The following is a 3,054-nucleotide window of genomic DNA, read 5'->3' as shown; positions in this document are numbered from 1 at the left end:
GTGTGTAAGGTCTCTTTATGGGATTCGCGTGCATCATAGGTGCGGGGGTGTACATGGGGATAAGGCGGTTGTAAATGTTGAGTGCGCAATGCCATCGGCGCAAAGAATAAGGGCGTTCGGCAAAGAAGATGAAAAAAAAATGGGGAATCAGAAGTCAGTGACGGAAGTAGCACGAGAGGGGGAACGCATGAAGTGAACAGGCAAGACAACTTCACAGGAAGCGGCGTGACGTTGTTCTTATCGGTGTTGCGTGGCTCTGCCCTCCCCCTCATTTCTGTATTACTTCCACGTACACCAAAAGAGGCGCAGAGATCGGATCAGGGCAGGTCGAGAAGACCCACAGAGTGGCCCTCCGAAAGAGAAGAAAGCGGTGCTGCGAGGCGGCAGAAGAAAGAGAGGCGCCCTAAGAAGAAGAAGAGGTCGACACCTCAGGGGAAAAGACTTTCCCCGGCTCTTCTTCATCTCTCACAGGCTCTGCTCCAATAGCGGCGGAGACCCAAAGAGGAACGGCAGAAAGGCGGTGATGAGTCCACCGAGCACGTGTAGAAGTCGTACAGGTGGGCAACGCAAACAAGGGTGCAATGAAATCAACAAACCGCGTACACATTTGCAGAATAACTCGCATGGTCCCGCGAACGCACAAGCAGGCACACCTTGAAAAGAGTCCATGCCGTATTGCACACCCTTTGCTGTTGATCACGCTGCCTCTTGCTTGCGAAACGTCACCACGTTCTCCACACCAGCACCTTCACCGTTCACAGCAGCCCCGTCATGGCGACATCGAGCTCACAACGGCGTTTCCTCTCTGCCTCGCCGCCTTAACTTCTCGCCAACGAAGCCGGAGCAGCAGGCATACGTACACCCTTTCTCCTAATAATCGTGTCCTCAACACCGTCTCCGCGGCCAAGCACTCCGTTCCTTCTTTACTTTGTTTGCATGTTTGGTCTGCTGTTTTTGCTTTTCCGCTGCTGCGCTAATGTGCGCTTCAGAGAGCGCATTCACTGTTAGTTAGCCCACCGAGTTACCTCCCTAAGGAAGAGAAGAGAATAATCCAAAGAGAGACCAAACAAGTGCGTGAACGAGAGCCAAAACACATGCGTCAACGCCCAGTCCACGCGTATCCAGAAATACCAGCAACAGCCCCCACATAGCGGACAATGGGCTCACTTGCCAAGGCGTTCGCGAATGGCGGCGACCTTCGCCTTCGCGGCGGCCCTCTTCTCCGCGCCGCTCATCTTCTTCGTCTTGTAGCTCTTGTGCTTGGCGCCCTCCTTCTTCGCCTTCTTCGGCAGCGACTTCGACGGGTCCGCGCGGATCGCCGCGTGTGCCTTCTTGTACATGCACTCGATGCTCTCTGGCGCAACCTTCGCCTCCATGTACTTCGAGAACTGCACGCACTTCTCGTCAGGGTTCGAGCTCGCCTCCTCCTTCACCTGCTTCAGGTACTCCGCAACGTGCTTGCCGAAGATGCGGTCACGGTGCACCTTCGCGTCCAGGGCGCTCTTCTCCTTGCTGTAGCCGGGGAAGCGGTTGGGGCGGTGCGGCACCGAGATGCCGCCGTCCACAGCGCCCTTCAGCACGCCGAACACGCGGGCGCCCGTCGTCGTGCGCGCAAGACCAACGTCCAGGATCGCCTTGAACGGGAAGCGCGCCTCGTCGTCGCCCTGGTCGTCCTTCTTCGTGCGCACAGCAGAGTACGAGCCGTCCGCCTCCTTCGCGCCCTGGAACTTGTCCGCGATGCCCAGCTTCGCCAGCGTGCGGCGCGCCAGCAGCAGGCCCGTCGCGTACGCCGCAGCGTAGTTCGTCAGGCCGTGCTCAATCCCGAACGCAGGCAGCTCGTGTGCGTACGCAGCCATCAGCACCTCGTCGCCGGCGATCTTCGCCTGCACGATCTGCGCAATGATGTCCTTGTTCGTCGTGCGCACAACAAGGCGGTACTTGGGTGAGCCAAACTTCGTCTTGTCCTGCAGCACCATCTGGCGGCGTGCGTGGTAGTCCGTCTTGCCCTCGCGGCGACGGCGGTACTTCACCTGGAAGCGCTTGAAGTACGCCTTGTTCTTCACGACCTTGACGAACGGCATCTTGAGTGGGTAGGCGACTCGTTACTTTCAGTTGATGCGTGATAGCGAGGGGAGTAGAAACTATGAAAGGCGTCGCTTTGTGCGTGGCAGAATGGGTTGGACTGCAATGGTATATGGACGGGTAGCGAACATTTAAAAAAAAAACGTACAAGCAAATGCGGGTTGACCATGAGAAGAAAGGGGAGAAATGTGTAGGGACGGTTTCGACGAAGAACGACACAAGGCTGCACCCGACACCGACAACTGCGGAGAGTTGGGCGACAGTAGAGATGGAAAACAGCGGCTACATAAAGACACGACTTAGGTAGGCTCTTCATCAGGGGCGCGTCTGTGTCCGTTGACATTGAAGTACGACTATGGCCGCATTCGCTCCCCGCATGTTCCCGCTGCGCGCACGCGATGAGGACAGCACACATCGGGCGCGATATTGCAGCCTCCAGAGCAGCTCAACAACCACTCAGTACCGGCCAAGATAACTAGCCAGGGCGGAACGGGGAGCGAAAGAGGAAACATGTGTGTACACAGGTTCAAGCACATGCATGCAAACATGCGCACTTGAGCCTGTCTCACCGCACACTCTTTTCTCAGATATCATCCCCATCCTCCTCCACAAGGTAAGCCTGAGGTACAGTGCTATCGTATTTTGGCACGGAAGCTCGGACCGCTCTGCCCCTCTTGCCCTCCATCCGGGGGAGAGGAGAGAAGACGGGGTAAACGGCAGAGAAAAGAACGCGAAATAAAACCAGAGAAAAACATAAATGGAAAAGAAATGAGGCACTCGCAGCGTAACGTGCACATGCACACACGCACAACTTCCGCCAGCATGCACCGTCACCCCGGATGAGAGCCACGGCTGTGGATCTTCTCTTCTTCAAGTCACGTGGAGGGTCATGAGGAGAAAGGCATCAAAGTCGCGTCATGAAAGGCATAGAGCGTGAGAGAGAGAGACGCGTATTGAGCTGCGAACGTTCGA

The 3,054-nt window shown here is 56.5% G+C and overlaps 1 protein-coding gene across 1 annotated transcript; it reads right to left on the bottom strand.

The window, feature by feature from the left end:
- Positions 1-1,163: 1,163 nt before the first annotated feature.
- LPMP_341730 (60S ribosomal protein L5, putative) lies at positions 1,164-2,081 on the bottom strand (the record flags this gene model as incomplete). Its single annotated transcript, XM_010704298.1, has 1 exon — positions 1,164-2,081. One exon carries the CDS (start codon positions 2,079-2,081, stop codon positions 1,164-1,166), a length of 918 nt encoding a protein of 305 aa, XP_010702600.1.
- Positions 2,082-3,054: the final 973 nt, after the last annotated feature.

The sequence above is a fragment of the Leishmania panamensis genome (assembly GCF_000755165.1).
Source record: "Leishmania panamensis strain MHOM/PA/94/PSC-1 chromosome 34 sequence".
Taxonomy (NCBI): domain Eukaryota; phylum Euglenozoa; class Kinetoplastea; order Trypanosomatida; family Trypanosomatidae; genus Leishmania; species Leishmania panamensis.
Note: the sequence above shows the minus strand (reverse complement) of the source record. Positions and strands in the feature narration are given on the sequence as shown.